This window comes from Pelophylax lessonae (genome assembly GCF_965119305.1).
Source record: "Pelophylax lessonae genome assembly, chromosome: 10".
Lineage (NCBI taxonomy): Eukaryota > Metazoa > Chordata > Amphibia > Anura > Ranidae > Pelophylax > Pelophylax lessonae.
In genome coordinates, this window is record NC_138777.1 from 171,186,104 (window position 1) to 171,212,625 (window position 26,522).

Consider the following 26,522-nt stretch of genomic DNA (forward strand, 5'->3'; position numbering starts at 1 on the left):
GTATAAACAATAATTCTACGAATGACTTAGTAAAAAGAACAAAAATTTCACAAAAAATATTGGATAATCTTAAATTAAACAACGTAAATAAGAACTTAGAAATGAGACTGCTTAACCACTAATAAATGTAGACACATAGTATGAAGTCTGGTTTCTCACCATTTTATTGGAGCAATAAAATGTGTGTAAAAAATACATAAAATGAGTAAAACAGTGACAGGCGCGCACACACTCTGCTTTCACACACAACTTACAACACACACACACTGTGTCACATACATAGTGTTGCACAAGCAGTGTCATTCAGGGGATGCACGCATCATCTACACCATAAAATATCAGTAACTATACAGTAGATTCATCCCGTAAGGAGACCATTCCCTGTGAGCACTCCAGTCTTTGACATGGACGATTTATAGGTGACCTGTTTATTCCATATATAACGGTCCTGTAGATGCCCAGTTTTCTGTTTGGTGAGGTCCTTTGACTTTCAATTTGGTCTCCAGATTATACGAGGTGCCTTTGTACATTTTTAAGATAAAAATATAAGTAGCTATGAACTCTGTCATCTTGTTTTAAAAAGGTGGTCTTCAGTGTGTGTATATATATATATATATATATATATATATACATACATACATACATACATATACACACACACACATTATATATATATATTTGAATACAGTTTTCAATTTTGGGGGGGGTCAAAGTCGAGTAGCTTCATCACTAGAGTCCTCTGGGGTTTGTAAATTATCCCCATCTCCAAGCTCTGATCCCCAGCCCCGTGTGATAGAAGATGGGGTGCTCTGTGTAGAAGATGGGGGACCAGAACTTCCCCCACCCCAGTTGCCTCCCTCCTCTTGCAGATATCGCCGAACTTCTTGGGGTAACTGTCGGAATTCAGCTTGGCACTCCTCTTCCAACTGGGCCATCAGCTAAAAGAAAATAGGTAGTAAAATAAGAGACTCGCTGTAAATTTCATATCCTGAAATATAGTACAGGACCCAGACAGAATATTTATACACCATGGTCGTGGCATGTACTTTCAGGTGATTGGACACTGGCAAAGCTTTTCAGATCATGCCCCCTGGGACGCCTTCCCTATAAACACACCCCACTCCACTAGCCTTCCTTTTATTTTATTTTTAATGCAAGCAATGGAGTGTAAACCAAGAAGGGAAGAGAATGGAAGGGAGGGTTGCCTGAATCATGTACTGTATTCCAAGTTAGAGAATTCCTCTTATCCTAATCTGACCGTACAGGACACAAACAGAATATTCATACACCATGGGATGTCCCGAAGCAATGAATATGAAGGGTGGGCAACAATGAGGCAAACAGGCCTAACTCTCTGTGAGTACCTTGTGGTCAAAAACCACATCAGAAGACGATTTTAACTTTAAAAAAAAGTATGAAAAGAAAACCAGGTGGGGGACTTCCAGAACTGGCCTACCAAGGCTTGGTTCCAAAATGCCAATGAAACACTGACAGTGGATGGGGTGGGTAGAAGTTCAGGAGGAGATTTCTCTTTGAGAAGGTTAACCAGCAGAGGACTGGTTGCTAGGACTCTGGGCTATCCTGACAACTAATCACCAGCTTGTTAATATGAAAAGTTAACTCTGGCAGCTCCCACCCTACATTCAGTTTTGCTCTGCCTCCCTCTCTACATTCTATTACACTCATTGTAAGGTAGGAGAGTGCTACCTACACACTATTGTGTGTTTGTGTCGGGGAGATGATGTGAAAGGAACCGAGGACCCTGTTTTGGGGGCGGGGGGGAGACACTACTGTGGGAGGTAAAAATACATTACTGTAGGGGATGATGATGTGAAGCGGGGGCAGAGGACACTGTTTTTGGGGGTAATGTGAAGTGGGGAAGAGGATGCTATTGTGGGGGTGTGGTTTGAAGGGGGGGGGGGGCATGAGACAGTGTTTCTTTTTATTGGGGGCTTGATTCGTTTTTTTTTTTTTTAAAGGAAACCTCAGAAAATCGCTGGAAGTGGATTTCTGTACAAGAGATGATCTGGCTAGCTTTCTTTAAGACAACTAGACTCTTGGTGCTCCCATGATACTTGATGTAAGCAACCACAGTGGGATTATCTGATTGCAACCTGATTAGATGCTCCTTCAGAAGTGGGGTCAAGTGCTGCAGAGCAAACAGACTGCTCTGAGCACCAAGATGTTCAAGGGAAGCTTAACTACTGTCAATGACCATGTTATTTCAACTATTATGGATTGGAAAACTCCTCCCCAGCCTTGGAGTTTTGTGTCTGTTGTAAAATATTTCCAGTGATAGGAAAGGAATGACTTCCCGACTGTTGGGGCTGAGGTAGTGATCCACCAACATAGGGAGTTCCTTGTTTTGCTAAAAAGGAGCATAGGCAAATCAAGAGATGTTGAAAAGTTCTTGAATAGAATTGGGTGAATGGTATTGCTTTGCAGGAGGCTACCATTAGGCCTGGAACTCTCGTGCAGCAGCTCAATGTGAGATAGCTCTTCTGTCTCAAGACTTGCGAATGTGCTCTTACAGAAGCAACTTTCTTTTCTAGTAGAAATACTTTTGCTTGGGATGTGTTGAGAATAAGACCCAAGTATTTCACACCAAGGGAAGACAAGCGCAGATTTGTTGAAATGAATCACTCAGCCCAAGGACATTTTCTGATATCTGCAAAGGAGACGAGTCCTTTAGAAGAAGGTCTTCTAGGGAGCCTGTGACTTGGATGCCCTGAGTTATGAGCAGGGCAAGCAAAAGTGATAAGACCTTTGCAAACACTCAGGGAGTGGATAGGCAGAAGGACAGTGCGACAAAATTGGAAGTGGTTGTCTGCCAATGCAAAGGGCAGAAAGTGCTGATGAGGTGGGTAAAACATGTAGATAGGCCTCTTGGATATTTATAGAGGTCACGCATTCCTCTGGTCTCAGAGAGGAAATTACTGAACTTGCAGATTCCATATGAAATTTTAATATTTTAAGGAATTTGTTCAGAGATTCTAAATTCAGAAAGGGGTGAATACTCATATTGGGCTTTGATACCATGAACAGAATTGAGTAGAATTCTTCTAACCCGTCTTGTGGCAGTACTGAGATTTGAACTGTAATACTTTGAAACTACCGACTGACCCACAGGTCTGGGTTAATTGTGAAGAGGTCTTTGGGTGGCTTTGGTTGGCCAAGCCTTGTGCCAAAAGAAAGTCTGAAGGTTTTGAACTTGAAGCCTTGTAAGAAAGGACAGGTGCTTGGCGTTTTGAAGGAGCTAGGGGATCCTGAAGAAAGTGGATTTGGAACCTTCTGCTGTGGAAGGACAACCTTCCCCTCTGTTCCCATCAGACATCCCTGGAAAGGCATATGCCCGAGGTGTCTTTGGTGGGGAGCTTCAGCTGTCCAAAAATTTAGCCATACAATTCTTTACATGTGAATGACAATTAGAGCCATCCTGGAAATTTGTTTCATGACATGTTCTAGGGCATATACACAGACTTGTAGAGCAGATGCATTTGTTGTAAATGATGTGTAACACGATTCTTAAATACAGGGTAATGTTGGTTCTTCTTTGTCCTAGCTTAGTTGGCCGCAGTATGAAATACTGAAAATGCAGCCAGAGCTGGTTGCAGGGCTGAGCCTGCAAGATTGAGGAGAGCTTTTAAGAGAGTCCCAAAATTTCTATCTGCAGAATATTTGAAAGAAACATCTTTAATAGGTACAATGAAATGTACCTAAGGCAGAGATGGCAGGATCAACGACAGGAATAGCCCACGTCTCTCTGAACTCTTATTCCACTGGCTAGAGTTCAGTAATAGGTTTTGGGAGGAGTGAAAAACTGAATTGTTGTAAAATCTTACCTGTAAAATTCCTTTCTCCGAGTCCTCCGACAGTCGCCGCCTCTTCATATTCGTCACTAATGGGGTTATTGACCTTTGCTCCGTAGGAGTAGCTAGGCAACAGAATATATTAATATCAAAGCTTTTAGCATATCCCACCCCCAGGGGGTGGTCCCCTCAGCCAATACCTCCTTGCTTCCTGCTTACCAACTCAGTTTCAGTAGAATAGCAGTAGAGTACATAAACAAACCCCCAAAAGAGGGGCGGGGGCGGCGACTGTCGGAGGACTCAGAGAAAGGAATTTTACAGGTAAGATTTTACAAAAATTCCGTTTTCTCTTACGTCCTCCGACAGTCGCCGCCTCTTCATATTCGTCACTAATGGGGACGTCCCAAAGCAGTGTAGACATGAGGGGTGGGAAAACAGCAGCCGCGCCTAAAGCAACGCAATACCCACATCAGAGAAAGGAACCTTACCAAAGTAAGAGAACCAACTGGGCAACAGGAAAACGCGCTCAACAGGAGCAACAACCCAGGAAAAAACAAGTAACTCAGGGGTAAAAACACCCCAACAGCCAAGGGCCCAAATGAGGGACCCTAAGGCACCGCCGCACTAAGGACTTTACGGCCAAAAGAAGCATCTGCCGATGCCTGAACATCCACTTTGTAAAATTTGGAGAAGGTGTGAACGGACGACCAAGTCGCCGCCTTACACACCTGGGCCACAGAAGCCTGATGATGACAGGCCCAAGACGTACTCAGAGATCTGGTAGAGTGCGCCTTCACAGGCACGGGAGGAACCTTCCCCCTCAAAGCATAGGCCTGCTCAATGTTCTGTCTGATCCATTTGGCGATGGTAGAAGCCGACGCCACCATGCCCTTCCGAGGTCCCTCAGGAAGGACAAACAGAGAATCCGACTTGCGAAAGGATGTTGTCGATGACAGGTAAACCCTGATCGCCCTAACAACATCCAAGGAATGTAAAGCCACCTCCTTCGGATGCTTAGGCTTCGCGCAAAGCGAAAGCAAGACAATGTCCTCATTGAGGTGAAATTCAGAAATTCTCTTCGGAAGAAAAGATGGGTTAGGTCGCAAGACCACCTTATCCAAGTGAAGCACCAAATACGGAGACTTGCAGGACAAGGCCGCCAGCTCCGACACCCTGCGAGCCGAAGTAATCGCCACTAAGAAGGCAACCTTCTTGGACAACAAAGACAACGAGATCTCCCTGATATTTTCAAAAGGAGCATGTTGTAACACGGACAGAACAAGGTTCAAATCCCATGGAGGCAAAGGCTCCCTCCTAGGAGGGACCAAATGTCGCACCCCTTGAACAAAGGTGCTAACCAAAGAGACGCCACAGGACGTTGAAAAAGAACGGCCAGCGCAGAAATCTGACCCTTAATCGTGGCCAACGCCAAACGCTGGTCCACGCCCGTTTGAAGGAAAGCCAACACTCTCGACACCGAGTATGAGCAAGGGGAATACCCCCTGGACTCACACCAGGCAAAATACGTCTTCCAAGTACGGTAGTAAATCTTCCCTGAAGAGGCCTTCCTGGCCTTGATCAAAGTGGGAATGACCTCAGGGGAGAGACCCCTATCCTTCAAGACCCGGCTTTCAACAGCCAGGCCGTTAAAGCCAGCGACTGTAAAGCAGGATGGAATATCGGTCCTTGAGACAAAAGGTCTGCTCGAAGAGGCAGACGCCACGGAGCGTCGACCGCCAGATTCACGAGGTCTGCGTACCAAGACCGGCGAGGCCAGTCCGGTGCCACCAGAATCACCGTTTTCGGGTCCGAGGCCAACCTGCGAAGGAAACTGGACAGCAGCTGAATCGGTGGAAAGGCATACATCAGACGACACTGATGCCAGGGCGTCACTAACGCGTCCGAGGCGTCTGCCCGAGGATCGCGCATCCTTGCCACGAACCTTTCCACCTTGTGATTTAGACGAGACGCGAACAGGTCCACATCTGGGGACCCCCACTTCGCGCACAACATCTGGAAGACATCCGGGTGAAGGGACCATTCCCCCTGGTCCAGGGTCTGGCGGCTCAGATAATCCGCCTGCCAGTTTTCCACCCCCGGAATGTGAACTGCAGAGATGGCCGGGACGTGCGTCTCGGCCCAAGACAGAATGTCGGCTACTTCCCGAGCCGCCCGGGCACTCCTGGTGCCCCCTTGGTGGTTGATGTAGGCCACCGCTGTGGCATTGTCCGTCTGCACCCGAACTGGACGGCCCTGAAGCCTGTCCGTCCAACGCAGAAGACAGAGATTTATTGCTCGCAATTCCAGAATGTTGATCGGAAGGGAAGCTTCCTCCTCCGACCAAGTTCCCTGGGCGGACAAAACGCCCAGACCACCACCCCAGCCCGACAGGCTGGCATCCGTGGTGATCACCATTCACGACAAGGGACGAAAGGACTTGCCCCCTGACACCGCCAGGGACTGGAACCACCACAAAAGACCCCTTCGGGTGTGGCGGCTCAACGAAATCCGCAGATCCAGAGATTGCGGACGCCCGTCCCACACGGCCAGGACCTCCGCCTGAAGCTCTCGTGTGTGAAACTGGGCGAAGGGAATCGCCTTGAAGGCCGAAACCATCAATCCCAGACACCTCATACACGTCCGGAGGGACGAGCACTGATCGTCCCTGAGGGACCTGACTTCGCACTGAAGTGTCCGAAGCTTGTCTTCCGGCAGGAAGACCTTCGCCTGAACAGAGTCCAGAATCATCCCCAGGTAGGGAAGACGAACCGACGGACACAACGGCGATTTTGGAAAATTTATCGTCCAGCTGAATTCCTGCAGAGTCTGCATCGTGATGGACAGGTCGTTCACCAGACCCTGATTGGTCGCGGACCGAATCAGGATATCGTCCAGATACCCCAGGACAGAAATGCCCTGGGCCCGCAGTAAAGCCAGAACCGGCGCAAGCACCTTGGTGAAAACCCGAGGAGCCGAAGCAAGACCGAAGGGCAATGCCACGAATTGATAATGATCCTCCGCAATGGCAAATCGAAGGTACCTCTGGTGACCCTCGAAAATGGGGATGTGTAGGTACGCATCCTTCAAGTCGATGGAGGCCATGAATTCCCCCGGAACCAGGGCAGCCACCACCGAGCGCAGGGATTCCATGCGAAACTTGCGAACCCGCACAAAGCGGTTCAGAGCTTTCAAGTCCAGAATCGGACGTACTTTGCCCTCCTTTCTGGGCACAGTGAACAGATTGGAATAGAACCCCCGAAATCTGTCCCGATGAGGCACCGGAACCACCACTCCCTGGGCCCGCAGGTCCCGCACCGCCAGGTGCATATCCTGCAAGCGCTCCGGAGTCAGCTGAAGGTTTGAGGGGAAAAATCTGCCCGCCGGCCGAGAGAGAAACTCGATCTTGTATCCAGATCGAACGATTTCCCGAACCCACCTGTCCCGAACGCGGTCCAGCCAGGGTTGAAGAAAACCGAACAAACGTCCCCCCACCCCAGAAACGGGTGAGGGCGCCCCTTCAGGCCGCATTGTTATGGGCAGCGGATCTGGTCTGGCCGGACTTCTGCTTACCCGCCCACGGCTTCTTCTGGGAGCCTTGGCCTTTGAAGGGCTTGCCCTTATAGTGCGACCGAAAGGCACGAAAGGACCCCTGAGAGGGCCTAAACGAAGCATTCTTCTTACCACAAACTTATTCTTGTGAGATTGGGGCAAGAGAGTGCTCTTACCCCCAGAAATACCCTTTATCAGAGTATCCAAAGATTCGCCAAAAAGGCGGGATTACGCGTAGGGCAAATTTGCCAGAGTCTTCCGAGAAGATTGGTCAACCGACCAACATTTCAACCATATCAGGCGACGGTTCAAGACCGCCACACTAGAAAGGCGCGCCGCCAAAGGGACTAAATCCAAGTCCGCATCACACAAATACATGACACCCTGATGAATCTGATCCACCATAGCCAAAGTTGTCGGCGGGGCAGAATCAGCCACCAGAGTGCACCTGAGCACCTGCGTCCAATCCGCAATAGCCTGGGCTGCCATAATGGAAGCAAAAATAGGTTTCAGCATAGAACCAGCAACCGTAAAGGCATGACGGGCCAGAGATTCCAATCTCCTGTCCGTAGGGTCCCGGAACACCGGGGTATCCTCAGCAGGGATCGCAGTTGATTTATTCAAAATCGCCACCGCGTGATCCACCTGAGGCGGTACACACCAACGCTCATCAGTAGCCGGTGTAAAGGGATAATGCAGCTTGAACCTACTCGGCACAGCAAAAGGCTTTTTAAATTGCGCCATTGCTCATCAACCGCGCGCTGAAATTCCGTAGAGCAAGGAAAAACCTGCGATGTTTTGCGTTTCCTCTGCGTCCCATAAGAGGACAACAAAGCAGGAGGACATGGTTCATCCTGCAAATGCAGCGTTTGCTTGATAGAAGCAACCAACTCATCCATGAGTGCAAGCTCTTCAGACGAGCCAGGGGGAGAATTATCAACCCCTTCCACCTCAGCCTCCCCGTCAGACCCCACCAGGTCCAGGGATGAGTGAGACCCTGAGAAGGGCACTCCAGCCATAGCAGCCCCATCGCCCTCTGAATCAGAGGAAATAGACACCCTGGGCCGTTTTGTGGATCGATCAGCCACCAGCATCTGCACCTGAGCAGCCAAGTTTGCCACAATAGTGGCCAGATCAGCCCCCTCGGGGGAAGCAGCAGCCCCTTGGCCCCCCACCAGGGTGGGAGGAAACTTGCAATCCTGAGAATCCATGCCCCAGCAAAAAATTAATAAAGGGTACTGCCCCTTTAAGATCGCGGCGAGCGCTGCCCACCGCACCCACTGAACACACTGACCCCCACAGGGATAAGAAACTGGGCAAGGAATACAGGAAAAAAGGAGATATAAAACCTGGACAGCTCACACAGGCTGCTGCACCTATCGCTGACCCAGAGGAAAAGGAAGTGATGCAAGACTATGAAGCCTCTGCAAGGCTACACAAACATGGCCGCTGGCTGAGGACAAAACCCTGGGCAAAGAGAACATGGCGCTGACATGTGGGATCGATCGCCGCTCAAAATGGCGGCGTTTGGCGCCAAAAACGTGTGCAGTACCTCACAGGACCTGCCACCATAATTTTTGCCCCAGAAAAAATGGCGGATCGCCGCACAGCATGTCTAAAATCTTACTGCTTCATATGACACCCAACAGAGCGGGAGAGCCCCCCCTCACAGCCCACACACAGGAGCTGACAGGGAGCACAGCAGCCACACAGACATGCAGGGTCACACAGTCCCAGACTGACACCCAAAAAAGACAGGTCCCCACATAGAGATACACTTACCAGTCCGGATGGCGTGGGGAGCCTGCTCCAGCGACCAAACCGCAGTACTGAGGACAAGGAGTGTCGCAAGCATGACGCAGTGGAGTTGCGGTGCGAAACCGCAATGGCGTCCAGTGAGGTAGCCACCTCACCGATAGCATCCCTGCAGCGAACAGGGATGGGTCGTTCAATGTGCCAGGGCAAAACCTAAGCTGAACGCTCGATGGCAGGCTGGGAAGCCCCTGGCCCTGAGCCCTGGGATCCAGGGTGGCCAGACTGAGACCCAGCTCCGCACGATCATCTTCATCAGAAGAACTAACTAATGCTGGAAATAAACAGCTAAGTAAAAGAAAGAGAAAAAAACTTCAAATAAAATCAAAAAAGAGAAAAGTGGCTGAGATTAAGAGCCCCAGCACAGGAACAGCCTGCGTACTCCTGAGCTAGGCATGTGAAACTGAGTTGGTAAGCAGGAAGCAAGGAGGTATTGACTGAGGGGACCACCCCCTGGGGGTGGGATATGCTAAAAGCTTTGATATTAATATATTCTGTTGCCTAGCTACTCCTACGGAGCAAAGGTCAATAACCCCATTAGTGACGAATATGAAGAGGCGGCGACTGTCGGAGGACGTAAGAGAAATTTGTTTAGGAGTGACCCAGTCATCATAGACCACACATTCTATTTGTTCATAAACAGGTAATGTTTTGCAGGGTCTCTTTGTTCCCAAAAGGGGCTTTGGTGAGACTGAGCAGAGCCGGCATGCACAATGTAAAGGCTTTTGTGGACAGTAGCAATGAGGTTTTCAATGTTAGCAAGCATTTTGTCTTAAGCTACCTCTTTAATACAGCAATAATCTGTGGGAGACATTCTTCCACAGCCTCCTCCAATTTTTCCTCAATATACTCTTCATGTTCCTCTGTGTCTGCATCCTCTATGACTGGCATATTTGATCTGACTCCAGTTGAGAAATGTGAGTAGGTTGAGAGGCGAGGTGTTTTTTATTTTTTAGCCATGGTCAGAGATGACTTTATCAAGGCCGTAATCTGTCCCAAGGAAATGTGACACAGATGCTGAAAAGTCTGCTTTTGTCAGGTAGGATGCTTACTGCATGCCTGAAATATAACTAGAATCGAAGGCAAAGACCGTGTGTTAAATTGATTGCTGCTCTGGTGCAAGGGAAGCATCGTCACTTTTAGGGTGAGTGTTGTGCAGACCTTTGACAGCGCAAATGTTCACCTGCGATTTTGCATTGGCTCTTTTTTGCCTGGTCTCCGCTTTAAGTATAAGTGAGGGTATTCCACTGTTGAGTACCCATGGAAAAGGGTGCAGAGTATAGGGCAAGCGTGTCCATAAGGAGTAAGTGTAAACCCAGGTATAGACCATCCTGTAACAAATCCTTGTGGCGAAAGGGCAGGATGAAGCACCGGAATATCTTTTAAGGGTTCTAGGTGCAAGTGTTGTAAAGAATGCCACCAGTGGTTTGATGTAACACCTGGTCCTCCACCTGGGACTGTTTTCAATTAAGTTTATGTTGTGACGTAAATACAAATCCTATTTACAGTAACGGTCAGAGATACAGGGCGACCCTGTCTTACCTGTTCACAATGATGGACTGTAAATAAAGTCCAGGCTTCGTCTGTCACAGTGGGCATACCCCCCAGAGTGGTCTTCAGGGACTGAACCACGTGATGAACCACGACCATGGATCTGTAGAGCACCCTGCAACTAACTCAACACGTTGCACCAAGTGCCATAGTGAGCCCCCATGCAGGATTCAGTGCTCAAAGCAACAGAACAGGCTGCCCCAACAGCGTGGGGACCAATTACGGCTCCCAAGGTTTAACTGAGGTTGTGTCAATCCAGATACACGCCTCCTATGCTGGCATTAGAAGACCCTGAGGGTTTGATTGAAAGGTTGAAAGAGAAAATAAAGAAAACATTTGAACTAGCTAAAGGGTAAATACCCTTTTGTGGAAAAAATATAGCAATTAGTATTTCTACAGAAGGAAGCAATATTGTAATTTAATAGTACTAAAAATTACCTTTCCTTTGCAATCTGAAGATACTGTAATTTTCTATAAATGTAATGCAATAGGCAGCCTGGAGGTGTTCTGTACACAGATGGTGTACAGAACAACCCCAGAAATGCCATTCCTTGCTCGTGTAAAGAACTCTGTCGGGTTTTAGGTATCCCCTGCAACAAAAATTTCATTTTTGGTGAGATACTCCCTTCAAGTTAAAGTGTTACTAAACCCAGGACCCTGTACTGCATTCACTATATCTGTTCTCCCACAGTACACAGAACATAGAAATGCAATCGTTTTAGTAAATATAAACTGCTAAATACCTTTTCTCATCAGCAGTATATAGCAGTCTTGTGACTTCTATCAGTGTCAGCCGAGCACTGGTTAAAGCTTGTAGAAAGAGGAGTTTTCATACTGCACTGAGCTGTCCTATCAGGATGCAATACCCCTGACCCTTTGTCTGGACAGTGCTGATTGGCCCTGTGCTGATCACATGCACTCTCCTAAGAAAAAAAAAAAAATTCTCTAGCAACACACACCAAACATCAACAATCAATGGCTCGGTACTATCAGGACCGGTTCTGGAGTCAGTGAAAGAAGAGGAGGATCTGTTCATAAAAGATCATGCAGCCTTTTAACACAATGCGGAGGAATAACCCCTAAGGTTCCACAGTAATCAGGGTTCGTACACATTTTTACTTTTTCACAACATCAAGTAAATATTCATGACCTAATGTTTCATGAAATGTCTATGTAACTATTGTAATTGAACCAATAATATCAACTATATTCGAATATACTGGAGAAATAAAATGCGGCGCCTACATCGAGGAGAGCTCTTTGTTAGGCCAAAGCAACAGTGCAACAGTCCCATAAACAGGCAACAGTCCCATAAACAGGCAGAAAAGAGAGAAAAGGGGTCTGAAGAAGGAGCGGTTCACGCATGCCCCGAAACCGGTTATCGCCCCCCCCCCCCCCCCGCGTCATCATGTTCGTGCGGCCCTCCAGTGAGTTATGCGTTTCACCACTGCCTCGATCTGACTGAGTCCCCTGATTGATTCTCCCCTAGTGTCATCTCCCGGCTGCTGGCCAGCCTCAGGGACAGAAACACCGCGGACCCGGAAGGACGCCGAGCTATGGAGATAGACGCTTACCTCAATGTAAGTTTTTAATATGTGTCAATAAAATTATTTACATCTGCTACACTGAGTGGCGCCTTTCTCTCTTTTCTGCATATTCGAATATACAGTGATTGAGAAACAAATTTCCATGACTTTTCCAAAACATTGTGGGTTAAATTATTTTCCAAAACTTTTCCAGGCCTGGAAATTGCCATTTTAAAATTCCATGACTTTTCCAGGTTTTTCATGTCTGTAAGAACCCTGTTTGCTGCATATACACACTGATTTTACTGTTGTGTGATTAGTAATACTTTAAATCACTTCTACAGGGATGCTGACACGGCAACCTTTCTCATCAGAACCCTGAAAGTGCATCAGATGCTTGTAAATGAAGTAGCTGCTTCCATTCAGAATCAGAACTGCGCAAGATGTGATTTAACAAAGAGCTATTCCGTTACAGCAGAAACAGGTCCGGAATATGCAACAAAGTTTGTTAAAATCCTTGCAATGCACACTGATCACCCAGAGGGGATTTTTTTATTTTTTTTCCCCTCAACAAAAAATTGTAATTGAGCTTTAAGCTAAGGGTGTGTTTCTCTGTGAAGGAGAAAGTTCTAGCACTTCAAAACCAAGAACCCATGGAGTGGAGGTAGGGTTACAGGGGAGGTGCCCAGGGGGCCTGTCCTCAAACTTTGCCATTGTTCAGTCACCTGAAGATACAGGCCTATAATCAGCGTATAGGAATATTCTGGCTGTGGTCGGTAGTGTACAAATAAAAAAAAATATTTCTAAAGAGAGAGGCATAAGGAACTGAGGGGAGAAGGAGACACTTTTGGCAAAAGGTAATACTTGCATTATTTTCTTTGCCTTTTTTTTTTAATTATTTTGCAAAATATATCAACAAATTCAGAAGTGTTTAATAAAACTCAGACAATATTCAAAAGACATACTCCCATGAAGAGGCAAGTCCAATAAACCAAAGTTGAAAGCTTAAAGGACACCTAGCATGAGTAAAGTACATAGGTAAAACTCCTTCTCTCCATCAGAAATGGTATTTTGTCTAGTTGTGGTAGGACCACTTGAACACTTTAGTGTAAACTTTTTCCCTATTAATATAATATATTTTTAATATGTTTTTAATGCACATCCAAAAACAATGAGAATACTATTTATTCTGGAAACTGTACAGTTACCCTTTATGAAAAATGAAAGCTTTACCATTCTACATTCTGTATAAAGGTCCTGATAACGTAAACTGTATGTGATCGGTCACCGCCACAAAATACTGCCTCTGTGGTGCACACTATAAAATGGTTGCTTTTACAAAAAAGTTAATAACAAAATGAGTAAAAGATTATGAACAGAGGAGAAAATGAACAACTTTCAGTCTCCTTTGTTTGCAATATATAGCCAAGAAAATGGGAGTTCAATGCTCACCTTAGGCTCCTCATCCTTTATCCTCTGTATTGCTTCCTGGTGAGCTGCTAGTAACTTTTCCTGACGCCTCTTTTGTGCTTCTTCTAACTGTTGAGAGAAAATTAATGAGGACTTTAGTCCCCCAGCACTTTATTCCCCACCACACATCTTTTTCATCCTTAATAAACTCTTCTGGTCCCCCTTCAGTCTTTCCAGAGCATTGTAGCTACTGCTATGTTGTCACCTCACTTCAAAATCCCCTTCGTGCCAAGCAATCTCAGAGATCAGTCAGGTGGCCAGGAAAAGATTCCACAAACCCACCCAGATATTCTACCAGACAGATCAAAGGTGAAATTTCCCTTCTTAACAGTACAGAGAAAAAGCAAACTGAGCAGACTGACTGTAGCATTATTTCAGTGTACCCCCGGAAATAGTTACTTTTTCTTTCACACTGCACCCTGGAGCAAGGTTTACATCAAATCACTGTACATGTTTGTAAAATGTTCCATATGACCAAAGTTACTTACACTACGTAGAAAGATCACCGAGTCATTGATGTGACGTCTGTTGATATCCATGAGTTCTCTGCATAAGAAAAAAGTGTTGATAACAGAATGATTACTCAAAAATGACAAGCATTAAAGAAATTTTAAAGTTAGTCATTTATTTATTTTTTTAAATAGAAAATATGTTATACATACCTGCTCTGTACAGAGGTTTTTCACAGAGCAGCCCCCATCCTCTTCTTTTAAGGTCCCCAGCCAGTGGTCCTGGCTCCTCCCACCTGCTGAGTGCCCCCAATAGCAAGCCTCTTGCTATAGGGGCACTTAAGCAGGCTTGCTTCCAAACCGTGCTCCTGTGAATGGACACTGTACAATCAAACACACAGTGCAGCTTGGCCCCGCCCCGCTATCTCACTGGCTGTGATTGGCGGCAGCAGGAGCCAATGGCTCCTGTTGCTGTGTGAACCAATGAGGAGGCAAAGATCCAGGAGAGCCGCTGCTCTCATGCACAATGCTGGATGGAGATGAGGGTCAAGCAAATATAAGGGGGGCTGGGAAACTGCACCAGAAGGTTTTAGAACCACTTTCAAGAATAGCATTGTCATTTTTTATTTTCCAATTCCCCAGGGGATCAAGTGTGTATAGTACTTGGTTCCATCTAGATCCAACCCTTTGTTTCTAAGCAGCATGGTCGGACAGATTGAACCCCCTCTCGATCAATGCTGCCATTTACAAAAGATAAAAGATCACTTAGGTAGCAGCACAGTGGGCATAATTTACTAAAACTGGAGAGTGCAAAATCTGGTGTAGATGTGCATAAAAACCAATAAGCTTCCAGGTTTTATTGTCAAAGCTATTTGAATAAGCTGAAGTTAGAAGCGGATTGGCTACCATGCACAGCTGCACCAGGATTTTGCACTCTCTAGTTTTAGTAAATCAACCCTTGTGCCTACCAGGGAATGGGACCGAGTGCTATACAGGTGCATCTCAATGTTAGAATATCATCAAAAAGTTATTTTTTTCAGTAGTTCAATTCAAAAGAGTGAAACTCATATTATATAGATTCATTATGCACAGTGATATATTTCAAGCATTTTTTTTTTAATTTCGATGATTATGGCTTACAGCTAGTGAAAACCCAAAATTCAGTATCTCAGAAAATTACAATATTAAAGGATTTTTATTATAAATATGTTGACTTACTGAAAAGCATGACCAAGTACAGTATAGTATGCACTCAATACTTGGTCAGGGGCTCCTTTTGCATGAATTACTGCATCAATGTGGTGTGGCATGAAGGCGATCAGCCTGTGGCACTGCTGAGGTGTTATGGAAGCCCAGGTTGCTTTGATAGCGGCCTTCAGCTTGTCTGCATTGTTGGATCTGGGGTCTCTGATCTTCCTCTTGACAATACCCCACAGATTCTCTAAGGGGTTTAGGTCAGGTGAGTTTGCTGGCCAATCAAGCATAGTAATACCATGATCAATAAACCAGGTATTGGTACTTTTGGCAGTGTGGGCAGGTGCCAAGTCCTGCTGGAAAATGGAATCAGCATCCCCATAAAGCTGGTCAGCAAAGGAAAGTATGAAGTGCTCTACAATTGCCTGGTAGAGGGTTTCGCTGACTTTAGACTTGGTAAAACACAGTGGACCAACACCAGCAGATGACATGGCTCCCCAAATCATCACTAACTGTGGAAACTTCACACTAGACCTCATGCAACTTGGATTCTGTGCCTCTCCACTCTTCCTCAAGACTCTGGGACATTGATTTCCAAATGAAATGCAAAATTTACTTTCATCCCAAAAGAGGACTTTGGACCACTGAGCAACAGTCCAGTGATTTTCGCCCTTAAGCCCAGGTAAGATGCTTCCGACGTTGTCTCTGGTTCAGGAGTGGCTTGACACAAGGAATACGACCGTTGTAGCCCATGTCCTGTATACATCAGTGTGGTGGCTCTTGAAGCACTGACACAAGCTGTAGTCCACTCCTTGTGAATTGCCCCAGATTCTTGAATCGCTTTTGCTTCATAATCCTCTCAAGGCTTTTCCATTAATATGCCTGGATACAGTACTCTGAACAGCAAGCTAATTTAGCAATGACCTTTTGTGACTTACCCTCCTTGTGGAGGGTGTCAATAACTGTCTTCTGGACAACTATCAAGTCAGCAGACTTCCCCATGATTGTGTAATCTACTAAACTAGACTGAGAGACCATTTAAATGCTCATGAAATCTTTACAGGTGGTTTGAGTTAATTATCTGATTAAAGTGTGACACCATGAGTCTACAATATTCAATTTTTTTCACAATATTCAAATTTTCTCAGATGCTAAATTTTGGGTTTTCACTAGCTGTAAGCCATAATCGTGAAAGTTAAAAGAAAGAAATATATTACTCTGTGTGTGATGAATCTATAGAATATAGGGCTTTCACTTTTTGAATTGAATTAATGATATAAATTAGCTTTTTGATGATATTCAGATTTTTTGAGATGCATCTGTATATGCATTTGGTCCCCTGAGGAGAAAAAAAAAAGAAAGAAGATTGTTCTTCTTTAGCTCTCTTATCTACCAAGATATGTTTGTAAATGGTATAGTAAACAAGGGGTTAAAGGAAGCACATGGCAGCTGTGAGCTTGGTACTGACTTTAACAGCTGGTAAAAAGCTTTCAAATAATGGGATTTTTGACTTACCCTAAAATCCATTTCTCTGATGTTCATTGACAGACACAGCTCCTGTCATTCTTGACCATTGGGTGATACTGCCCCCTACAGGAGTAGGACACAAGGCAAAAAAAAACTTCTGGCTACACCCGTGGGCAGTCCCAGGGGGTATACTCCCTCTCTCTGCTATAGTGACTCAGTTTTGTTACAAGCAGTGTCAGGAGAAATATAGCTCCACAGAGGGGCGGGTGCTGTGTCCATCAATGAACATCAGAAAAACTGATTTTACAGAAAGTCAAAAATCCCATTTACTCTTTCCTTCATTGACTGACAGCTCCTGTCATTCTCGGCCATTTTGATATCCCAAAGCAGTGTTAAACATGAGGGGTGGGAAACAGCAAACAATTCCCAAGGCTAAACATTAGCCAACCAGGCAACAGGGGGCTCAACCAAAACAACTGGAGCCCACCTGATAAAAACAATACACCCTCAAAGAGGATCAGGTCCCCTAAACAGCAGCCTGCAAAACCTTGCGGCCAAAAGAAGCTATCCACAGATGCCAACACATCCACTTCATAAAAATATTGTAAAAGTGTTCACCGACGACCAGGTGACCACCTTGCAAAATTGTGTCACTGACGCTTGATGACAGAAGTCCAGGAGACACTAAACACCCTTGTAGAGTGCTCCTTGACAGGGAAAGGAGGAACCTGACCCCTAATGCAAAAGGCCTGAACCACTGTCCGTCTGATCCATATGGAAATGGTCGCAGAGGAAGTGGACAACCCTTTGTGTGGTCCATCCGTGAGCAAAAACAGTCTGACTTCCTGAAAGACTCCGTAGCTGCCAGGTACATCCTAATTGCCCAGACCACATCTAAGGCAATTTCCTTTGGATGTTTATGCCTGGGACACAGGGAAGGCAACACAATGTCCTCATTCAAATGAAAATCAGAGACCACCTTAGGCAGGAATGATGGACGGGGCGAAGCACCGCCTTATCTTTGTGACAGGATAAGGCCGCCAGTTTTGACACCCTGCGCGCAGAGGTGATAGCCACCAAAAAGGCCACCTTCTGCGACAGCGTAAGCAGGGAAATCTCCTGAATATTTTCAAAGGGAGGCTTCTGTAGAGCTGAAAGCACCAAATTAAGATCCCAAGGTGGCAATGTAGCCCACACTGGAGGACACCTCAAGAAGAGTACGCACCAGGGAATGTGTGGCCAAAGGTCGTTGAAAAAAGACCGCCAAGGCCGATACCGGGTACTCAAGGCCAATTTCTGTTCAACCCCATGTTGAAGGAAGGTTAAGACCTGAGCCACAGAGAAGGAGCAAGGATAAACTCCAAAAGACTCACACCACGCGTTGTACGTCTTCAACGCACGATAGTAGATCTTCCTCAAAGTATTTCCTAGCTTTTAACAACGTAGGAATCACTGACTCAGACAAACCTCTATCCTTTAGCACCTGGCGTTCAACAGCCAAGCCGTCAAAGCCAGTGACTGTAAAGCAGGATGGAAGATCGGTCCTTGGGAAAGAAGATCCTCCCTGAGAGGAAGCTTCCAAGGAATCTCGGCAACCAACCGTACCAGATTGACATTCCAGGCCTGGGGAGGCCAGTCTGGGGCCAGTAAGATGACCAGAATCCCTTCTAACTCGATTCCTGCTTAGGTGTCTGGGCAGAAGCTTGAGAGGAGGGAAGGCGTAGATCAGACGATACTGACCCCATGGAGCCACCAGCGCGTCTGTGGCATCTGCCTGTGGATCCCTTGACCGAGCCTCTGGACCTTTCTGTTGAGCTGAGACGCCAACAGATCCACCTTGGGGGTGCCCTACTAGTCACACAGCTGATGAATCACCTCCGCATGAAGGGACCTCTCCCAGTGGTGCAACGCTTGCCGACTGAGGTAATCTGCCTGTCGATTTTCCACCCTGGGAATGTGTACGGTGAAGAGGGCTGGAATGAACAGTTCTGCCCACCTTAAAATGCTGGCTACCTCCAGAGCCACCAGGGCATTTCCTGTGTCCCCTTGGTAACTGACATAAGCCACAGCCATGGCATTGTCCGTTTGAATGCGCACTGGGCATCCCTGAAGACGATCTGTCCAATGATCCAGGCACAGTCTGATCGCCTGGAGTTCCAGCACATTGAGCAGTAGTCTGGATTCTTCCAGCATCCAGATCTCCTGAACAGAATGCTTGCTTGCCGATGACGCCTCCCCAGCCAGACAGGCTGGCATCCGTGGTGACCACTGTCCAATACAAGGGGAGAACGGCTTTTCCCAGCCGAAGCGCTGGAGAGAGAAGTCACTATATCAGGGACTCCCTTGTTCCCCGACTCAGCCGGATATGATTGTCCAGAGACTGCGGAGTCTTGTCCCACTTGGTGAGAATCTCCCTTTGCAGGGACCTCATATGGAACTGTGCAAAAGGAACCGCCTCAAAAGGTAGATACCATCAGGCCCCAGCACTCGCATGCAAGTCCGGAGGGATGACCATTTGTTGGACAGCAGGAAGCAAATTGCAGTCTGCAATTTCTGTTGTTTGTCCAGAGGAAGGAGCACTCTGGCTATGGCCGAGTCCAGGGTCAGGCCCAAATAGTCCAGCTTTGTGGACGGAACCAGCGCCGACTTCTGAAAATTCAGAATCCAGCAGAACTCCCACAGAGTTCGTATTGTGATCTCCAGGTTCTCCACCAGAGCAGAAATAGACTCCGCTAGCAGAAGGAGATCGTCCAAGTAGCCCAGTACCGCGATCCTCCATTGGCATAACAGGGCTAGCACCGGAGCCAACACTTTTGTGGAGACCCGATGAGCGGAGGCGAGACCAAAGGGTAAGGCCACAAACTGATAACGCTCTTCTCCCACAGCACAGCGGAGAAAACGCTGGTGACTGGAACATATTGGAATGTGAAAATAGGCATCCTTGATATCTAGAGGCAAGGAAATCCCCCTGACACAGGGATGCCAACACCGTTCAAATGGACTCCATTCTGAACTTCTGTACCCGCACAAAGCGGTTTAGCGCCTTGAGGTCCAGGATTGGACACACTTTGCCTTCCTTCCTAAGGACTGTGAACAGGTTTGAGTAAAAACCCTGAAAACGTTCAGAAGTCGGAAGCGGAAGAATCACCCCTTAAAGGAACAGGTCATGTACCACCCCAAACAGACCCTCACACCAGTCTGGGGACAGGCGCAGATTGGAAGGAAAAAAACTTTCCTAGGGAAAAGAGCAAAACTCGATCGTGTAGCTGGACTGAATGATTTCGTGGACCCACTTCTCTTGTACCAGGGAAGTCCACTGGTCAGGAAACCAGCGAAGATGGCCCCCCACCCCAGATACAGGTAAGGGCACACTTTCATGCTGAAGGAGCCTTGTCCGCGGGTCTGGAGAAGCCTGCTCTCGACTTGCCAGACCAAGTTCGCTTGGATCCACCAGAGGAGACCCTGAAAGGCTTTGTTCCTTGTCAGTCGCCCTGAGGGATGAAAAAATTTCTTAAGAGCCGAGAAGTATGGCCCATGTCTACGACAAGGGTCCTTGCCCTCACTAGCCTGCGGAAGAAAGGTACTCTTCTCCCCTGCGTGACCCTTAATGTCATCATCCAGGGTAGCTCCAAACAGGTGATCTCCTTGAAAAGGAAGATCAGTCAAAGCCTCTATAGAAGTCTGGTCGGCAGACAAGCACTGGAGCCAAAAAATATGCAGAAGGACCACTGCCGAAACAGAGTCTAGCAACTAGGGGAGCCGCATTCAAAGAGGCATCACAGATAAACTGCAGCCCCTGGACCAAGTGGTCTGCCAGCTCGGCAAAAGCAGGGGGGAGCTGCTTCCCCTCCAGGTCACGGCTTAAAAGCTTAGCCCACTCGGTCTGAGTTTGAGACGCCAGGGCAATAGTGAATACCGGACTCCAGGACCGCCGTCAGTGCATGAATGATTGATTGGGACCCGGAGGGCCGTGCAGCCTCAGAGAGGGGATCAGGTGGTGCTCCAAAGACTTCATGAGTCACTAGGGGGACCCCACAAAAAGTGTAACACACTGCTAAGAGACAACCCCCACCACCAGGAGAATCTGCACTACTAGTACGGCGATCAGGAAGCTAAATAATCCAGGAGTCAACAGCAGGGGATAAGGAGGGGCTCCACTGTTATGGCTGCTGCTATTTGCAATGACAAACCACAAGAAAATGGCCCCATGGACTACACAAACATGGCCACCATGTATAGGAATACACAGGCTACAACAAAATGGCGGCCCCGCAAGGCATACAGGGACCCAGAATTGGGAGAATAGGCCTCAAGGACAGATCCAGGCAGGATGGGGGCCCTGGCAGGAGCCCCACCAGATACAAACCCCCCCCGCACAGTCGATCGTCCAGTCCCCGACAGCACACCCCGCCCCTCATCGCCAGTTAGCGCCCTGCCCCAATCCCAGGCCAGTGACCAAACCACCCAAACAGCCCCAGTGAATGTGGAGAGGCAGGCTGAGGGACTTGGCCAAAAACGGGGGGGGGGGGGGGGGTTCTTGTGGGATGGAGGGCAACCTGGGGGTCCGACCGTCCCCAAAACCCTCCAGGAGCAGAGGGGAGACAGCTACTCATCCTACAAGGTGGGCCCCACTCTAGACTGATCCTCCTCTCCATCTAAATTGGCGGGCTGTCGGCCAGGAGGAACGCTGCATCTCAGGTCGAGGCCAGGTCGTATGCGACCTCACGAGACGTTTAACTAGCAGGGCAAGCCCCCGTCCAATGGGGCTAAGTCGCGGCGGACCTAGCGCAGAGCTGAGGCCTGCACGCGCTCGCAGGCCAGACTGGGGTGACCACTGGATCTAGATTACCAGCCTGTCGCCCAGTCCGGAAGTTGATTGTAGAACTCAAAGGAAAAATCCAGGAGGAAAAAATTTTCTATCTAAAAAAGTTTCGCCAGGACCAAAGATCCCAGCAAGGAACTAGGTCTTTACTCCTGACTAGGCAGAAAAAAAAAGTGACTATGGGAGGAAGAGGGAGTATACCACCTGAGATTGCCCATGGGTATAGCCAGAAGTTTTTTCTGCCTAGTGTCCTACTCCTGTAGGGGGCAGTATAACCCAATGGTCAAGAATGACAGGAGCTGCGTCAGTCAATGAACGAAAGAGGAAAAAGTGATTAAAAAGTTGCCTATGAAGATTTTGGGTGCCATCATTTTTTGCGATTTATTGGGCATGCGAAATTTAAGGCTTGACATATTTTGTATTTATTTTCTCAATGCAACCACGTTTTTATATTTTACCAAAAAATTAAGTATAATATTGTGTTTGTTTGCACTAAAATTCATTTTAGGATATTTTTTCTTGAAAATATTCATTTCATAAATAACTGCACGAATGTCAAATGAGATAAATAAATGCAACTACTGCCATTTGTATTCTCTATTTTCTCTGCTTTTGGAAAATACATACTTTTGGAGAAGTTTAAAATAATTTCTAGCCCAAAAAAAAAATGCAGGTTGTGACGCGTGCTAAAACTTTAAAAACGGCTCCAATAGACAAGAGGTTAAACCATATAATAGATGTAGTAAAGAAGTTAAGTGGAAGAAAAATTTAAAATATTAATAAATGACAACGTATCTACCAAAGTGAAGTTAGATAAATAAAGTAGATAGTGGCTCTACAAATAAATAAAATAACCCTCCTGAATAGAGTAAATCAAGTCCAATAAATTAAAAAAAATGTTAAAATGTCCTTTTTATGAAAACTTAAACAGTATAAATGTCCATGATAAATACATTTCCTCCAGCAACTGTCCACCATACCACTCCCCTTCAAATGTCAACTCACCAAATAAGATTGCCAAATATGCTCATATTGGCAAAGTAAGCAGATACCCTCTCTAGGGTAATGATAGTCCACACCTGGTGTCCAGTTCTCAGTAATGATCCATCAATAGCATGTGTATAAGAGAAATACTAATAGTGTAATAACGTATGATAAGCCAAACTAATCCACATACAATGCACTCACATTATGCATAGTGGGATAGTGCATTAAAAAGACAGCAGGTATAATGGCATTTCTTGGTCATGGGGGGCCGAAGGTCTATGAATCCATGTCTCACCCAAACACTCCCCAGATTGTCACTTCCGGTATTGTGTAATATGTCACTTCCGGTTGCCGTACAACCATGTCCCAACGAGTTTAGTCATACCGACTTTGTCCTGGGATTGGCTGTATGGCACGGCAACCTCCTATTAATGCAGTTCAACATGCTAATATATTACCATCAGTCAATGAAAAATCCCGCCAAAAAAAAAAAAAGGCAGAGACCTTGAAGAGGCGCTTTGTGGAGAAGGGTTATCCTATAACAGATCTGGATTCAGCGCTGCTGCGCACGGACTCTAGACCTAGGGAGGATCTATTGAGGCCTAAATCAAAACCTCCAGATGAGAGGTTTAAATGTGCGTTTCTATCTACCTTCTCCACCCAGCACTTCTCGGTTAAACGCATCCTGCAGAGACACTGGCACATACTGAAGGATGATTCAGTGCTGGGCCCATTATTGCCTGTGCGTCCTCAGGTAATCTTTAGGGGTCTTCCTCCCCTTAGGCTGCTTGTGGCCCCCAATGTTATCGATCCCCCTAAAAACATTTCGTTTTTTCAGAGTAGGGGTGGTTACTATCACTGCAGAAACTGCCCCATTTGTACGATCAATAAGGACAAGAGGAGGAGAATTGAGTCCTTTGAATCGAATGCTACCAAACAAAAATTCGATATCAAACCGTTTATAACATGTTCCACCACACATGTTGTATACCTCTTAAGGTGCCCATGTGGCCTGGATTATATTGGTCGTACTATACGCAAATTACAGATAAGGCTCAATGAACATGTGGGGAATATTATCAAAGGGTTTCCAAAACATAGAGTGTCCCGACATTACGATCAATGTCATGGGAGGGACCCTACCGGTACCATCTTCATGGGTATCAATAGGTTTACCAGCAGCTGGAGGGGTGGTAACCGCACACGTGGTGTCTCACAACTGGAGACTCAATGGATCTATAGGGTCAAATCCTATACCCCCCACGGTATGAACATTGAGTGGGACATAAACTCTTTTATTAATAATTCTTAAATGTCTAAGTCCCTTTTATCTCCTTAGTGGTTATGTTTGATGATTTATTAATAATGACTTCTATTAGATGCTCTTTCATGGTAAAATTTTAAACAGTGTGTTTTTTTTTTTTTAAAGATTTTATATTTTTATTTATTTTAATATTTTGATTGTATCTCTTGATGTATACTTCTGTATGAGTTTTGCGGGATCTCTATGGATTGTGTGATTAGCACAGCCATAGGGTTATTGTGTCACTATCATTCTCCATATACATTTTACTATGTACTATTGTTACTCATTCCTAGTGCCACTATATGGGAATGGATATGTCCAATCGCTCTAGGGGTTCTAGTTATATTTAACAACTCCTTATTTCAACAGGTTGATGGAATTTATTTTTCCTGAGTAGTCTCCCTCATAGCGCTGCAGGTCGGCTTCTGCTTGTGTTTGTTTTTTTTTGTTTTTTTTTTTTTTTGATTGGAGGTCGTCACTTGCTTGTGGGGAGGCTACGATTGGTTGGACAATGATCGGTTCCCATTGGTGCTCTGGAGGTGTTCCGTGATTGGTCCCGGAGTGACTTCCGGGTCATCGGAGGTTCACTTCCCTTTCTCTATATAGATTCCGTGATTGGTCCCGGAGTGACTTCCGGGTCATCGGAGGTTCACTTCCCTTTCTCTATATAGATGTGCGGTTGGAGCTGGAGGTGTGGAAGGTGATTGGATGGCACAGACGCCGCTCCTCCCCTTCCGACTCCCACAGCCTTTTTATTGGGGTGACTGGCGATCTCTAACCACGCCCCCTGATGATGTCATACTTTGATGAAACCGGTAGGGGACCAGTGATCGTCTGCTTTATGCACACCCTTTAGTGTCCTGTTACTTCACTCAGGAGACCGGGCTGCAGCTACCGCACATTTCATCTGGAGATCCCCGCAAGACCATAACTTGATGCCTATATGTCGTGATTCACATGTGAGTGTAAAATCTACTTCTTATTAAAGTAATATCTTGAACGTATTACACCATGCGAGGTCTCTTTTTCCTACATGTGACATGACTATATGTCCCCACGAGAGGATATTGTTTGATGGTACTAAGGCAGTTCTTTGCTGGAGGTGATCCTTTACATGTACAAGAATCGAGGAGTGCTGTGGAGTGTGAGGAGCCCTTGTTGCAAGCGCTATATGATTTCTGTCATGGGGATCATATAAGTCTGGTAAGAGGCTATTACTTTGGGTGTTTTGGTGAAGGTCACATCTATTCAACACACCACCTGAGCTTCCTGTTGGATGTTTTTCCTCTCCACGGACTCTTCTTTCACTGTTTTTCTAGTGTACATTGATATATTGTGACACTATGTATCTAATATAGATTGCTCATTTTTTTGTGTTTTCCACCAAGCGCTGCATACTCTTGTTTTCATTCTACTGGGTTGAGGTACAACAACTTTCTTATGCCAGCAGCTGGTAATATCAAAACACTATTTTTCTTTGATCTAGCGCAGTATATACCTGTTTTTATGCAATGTGGGGAATGCCTGGCTAATCTCTTTCTTCTTCCTGGAAAGTCTGATAACAAGTCGCTTCAATTAAGATAAGGAGGCGACTCCCATTGAAGTATATGGGACAAGTCGGATCACAGGTCGCCTCAAAGTAGTACAGGACCCTTTTCTGAAGTCGGAGCGACTTTAGTAGTGCCAATTAAGACGGCACTGATTGATTAACATTGCTTTTGTTTTGTCAAGCGACCTGGGGCGACCTGGGGCAACACAAGTCGCCTCACAAGTCGTGCTAGTGTGAATGGGCTCTAAAAAGTCGCTCCTTCATGGGGCGACTTTCTGGTCGTGGTAGTGTGAACCGGCTCTCAGGCTAAAGTTCATAATATAAAAAAATAATATAAACAAATAAACATCAATATGTAAATGTTACAAGTTCCACTTTGGAAGCTGTTTACAGGCATACCCCACTTTTAAGTACACAATGGGACCAGAGCATGTATGTAAAACGAAAATGTATTTAAAGTGAAGCATTACCTTTTTTCATTTCTCAATGCATGTAAATACACTAGCTCCATAGGAAATCTTGGTTAGCTTGACATGGCACTGCTCCTAAACCATAAGTGACAAGGACACCAAGCTTGGGGAGCATGTTAAGGGGATCCAGGACAAAAACATGGTAGATAACCTAGGCAAGCTGGCCGGCCACAAATAGGATATGTTGTAGTCCTGGGTCCCCTCTCGGTGCTTCCCAAGTTTGGTATCCCTGTCACTTATAGTTTGGGAGCAGTGCCATGTCAAGCTGACCAAGATTTCCCATAGACGCCAATGTTAAAAACCAGGAGTAGTGCCATGCCAAGCTGACCAGGCTGTGTCTGTACTCGCGAGTGTATATAAAGTGAGTGTACTTAAAAACGGGGTATGTCTGTACACATGTCCTCACCCAATCATGATCAGCCACGTGGCGCTCCCCACATAAAATGACAGATATTACAGAATTTATCATCTGTAAAAATGCTCATTAAGCTATATAAATATAAACGTTAGAAACAAATAATTGCTGATGAAACAATTAAGATCAAATTCAAAATTCAACCC

The 26,522-nt window shown here is 46.1% G+C and overlaps 1 protein-coding gene across 1 annotated transcript in view; it reads right to left on the bottom strand.

Annotated features, from left to right (window-relative positions):
* Positions 1 to 672: 672 nt before the first annotated feature.
* PLCB3 (phospholipase C beta 3) overlaps positions 673 to 26,522 on the bottom strand; it is a 347,318-nt gene continuing 321,468 nt past the window's right edge. The window contains exons 31-33 of the mRNA XM_082270020.1: positions 14,206 to 14,263; positions 13,700 to 13,786; positions 673 to 938 (exon numbers count right to left, since the gene is read on the bottom strand). Coding sequence (XP_082126146.1) covers positions 708 to 938; positions 13,700 to 13,786; positions 14,206 to 14,263 — 376 coding nt within the window. The 3' untranslated portion in view covers positions 673 to 707. The remainder of the gene's footprint in view (positions 939 to 13,699; positions 13,787 to 14,205; positions 14,264 to 26,522) is intronic.